The following is a 2,313-nucleotide window of genomic DNA, read 5'->3' as shown; positions in this document are numbered from 1 at the left end:
CTTCGTTGCATTTTGATGGATAGTAGTTAGTCCATAGTGTTCTTGCATTTTGATAGATAGTAGTTAGTCCATAGAGTGGTTCAATATCGAGATTATCCTTTGGGGGTAAAGAAGCGTCAATTAGTGGATGTAATTGTTGATGACGACCATATAATATTCTCGTAGTTTGGAATATGTGGTTCTATTTTGGTTTCAAAATGTAATATACTAATTATTTTTGTGTGTATTATGTGCACCATGTCTGCTTTTCCAATTTCTTTGTTCAAGTTTCAAGATTTTGAGTGCTCGAAGGGTTTTTTTTATGGTGCTCGATCCATTTCCACCATTAAAGAAAACTATTCAAACACTTTGTTCAAGTTTCAAGATTTTGAGTGCTCGAGAGGTTTTTTTGGATGGTGCTCAATCCATTTCCACCATTAAAAAAGAACTATTCAAACACTCCCACCACCATATTTTTGAAAAGAAAAAAACCAAATTCTAGTGAGATATGACCATCTCCACGAAAATTAATAATAATTAAAAAAAAAATCAAAACCATTCATACCATTTTAGATTATAAATTAATTTTACAATTCACACATATATTACGAAAAAATTATCTGTACTAATTTATTTCTTAAACCCTCTTAAAATAAATTAATGTTAATTTATTTTTAAAATAAATATAATTAAATTTATAAAATATATGAAAACAATAATTCTTAGAATTGCTGAGTTGCGCTCTCTGCATCTTATGCGACCGCTGTAACTATTAAATTTGAAAAAGTGAGTGGAAAAATGACAGTTGTAATTAATTGTCTGCTGCCCATCACGGTAAATTACATTTTCCACTTATGTCATCTACACATGATTAACCGTGCAAACTGCTCAAAAAGGCCATCGTAATTTGACCCACGCGGCATACAGGACTCGCTGATACAATAAAAATCGATAACGGAACGCTGGAAGATATCAAACTCAAAAGTGTGATTGCAATTATAGGGCGAGTGTTGATCAAAGTGTGCTGCAACCATTCGATTGCCCTGAATACCTGCGCATGATACGCGGGATACACTTCTTTCTCCCATTGCATGTATTCTTCTGGAGTCTTGTAGTTTATCTCCTGCATTTTGAGGTAGAACATTCGCTTTCTCAGAAATATCATATTCGCGTCAATCTTGCTCCGGCGACCTGCATTCAATACAATTCAGCACTTAATGTAACAGTATAAAGGACCAATCATGCCATAACAGTCAATAACTATAATTTCTGCAATCTAACATTAAAAAGCAAAAAAACAAACAACAACACTACCTGAACCAAACTGGTATTCGCCGGAGCTTGCAGCTTTTATAACGAGATCCCTCGGGTTAACTCCTCTCTTTCCCTTTGCAGCAGAAACAGTGGGAACTCTCCCATTATGTTTCTGCGGCACTGGTCGTGAGAACGCGGGGAACATATGGCACATGTGCCCAGCATAACCTTTGGGGACTGATATCGCAACTCCCACATCCATTGCTAACCCACAATTCTCTAGAGTATTGTAAGACAGCAGTCCTTCGTTAACGACCAGCAGAAAGAAAAAAGATTAAATAATTTTGATGATTTGCCTCTCGCAATCTCTTGCAACAATGAATTTCTGTCAGGAGCACGCTCTGGATGAAACGCTGCGGTTGAGAGATATCTGATTTATAGGGTAAATTGAGGGCAATCATTCAATGAAAAGAAAGATGAAGCAGCCGATCGTCTGCTTCCTTATCATGTTAATCCGCGGCTACGCGTTTTTGCCATGTCCTCATTCTCCACTATTTAAGGTTTTGAAGTTGACAAATACCGTTTTGAATTTCCAAAGGAATTAGCGCTACCTGATCATGTTAATCCGCGGTTACGCGTTTTTGCCATGTCGTCATTCTCAATTATTTAAGGTTTTGAAGTTGACAACTACTATTTTGAATTTCTAACGGAATTAGAGCTACCTGTAACGTCCTTTATCATGCTTTTTATGTTATCATGAGATAATGATCATTATTGAAAAGTAGGTAACGAAAAGGGCCGCGTCTATCCATCCGTTACCCTGCAGCGGGTGGATAAGTTCCAACAAATTTCGTGTTTTGACCAACGCATTATAAAATCCAAGTACCTTGAGTGAAGTGCAAGCTAGTAGAGAAGATCATGATAAGTAGAGACATGTCATTTTTGTGCGGAGTGGCGCAATTACTTGTCAGACAAGGTATGAAAAGTAAGTGATTTTTTTGATAAATTTTATTTTGATGGGGTTTGGATGTTAGGTTGTTAATTGGTTTTTCTCGGTCATGTTTTATAGGAATTTTGGGA

The 2,313-nt window shown here is 36.5% G+C and overlaps 1 protein-coding gene across 1 annotated transcript; it reads right to left on the bottom strand.

Annotated features, from left to right (window-relative positions):
* Positions 1–731: 731 nt before the first annotated feature.
* Positions 732–1,731, bottom strand: LOC149178331 (uncharacterized). The gene is made up of 2 exons (XM_089423610.1): positions 1,294–1,731; positions 732–1,170 (listed from the first exon to the last, which is right to left on the bottom strand). Exons 1-2 carry the CDS (start codon positions 1,493–1,495, stop codon positions 851–853), a joined length of 522 nt encoding a protein of 173 aa, XP_089279736.1. The 5' UTR covers positions 1,496–1,731; the 3' UTR covers positions 732–850.
* Positions 1,732–2,313: the final 582 nt, after the last annotated feature.

This window comes from Pinus tabuliformis, chromosome 4_1, assembly GCF_031772625.1.
Source record: "Pinus tabuliformis cultivar Carrire ecotype Pingquan chromosome 4_1, CPIR1, whole genome shotgun sequence".
In the NCBI taxonomy this organism is placed as follows: domain Eukaryota; kingdom Viridiplantae; phylum Streptophyta; class Pinopsida; order Pinales; family Pinaceae; genus Pinus; species Pinus tabuliformis.
The sequence above is the reverse complement of the archived record's forward strand: the minus strand, read 5'-3'. Positions and strand labels throughout refer to the sequence as shown.

What these genes read in the sequence shown, in the direction of transcription:
- LOC149178331 (XM_089423610.1), bottom strand. Translation starts at nt 1,495, where the DNA reads ATGGATGTGGGAGTTGCGATATCAGTCCCCAAAGGTTATGCTGGGCAC. An exon ending in CGAATACCAGTTTGGTTCAG is followed by an intron (nt 1,171 to 1,293) that starts GTAGTGTTGTTG and finishes TATTGAATGCAG; the next exon opens with GTCGCCGGAGCAAGATTGAC.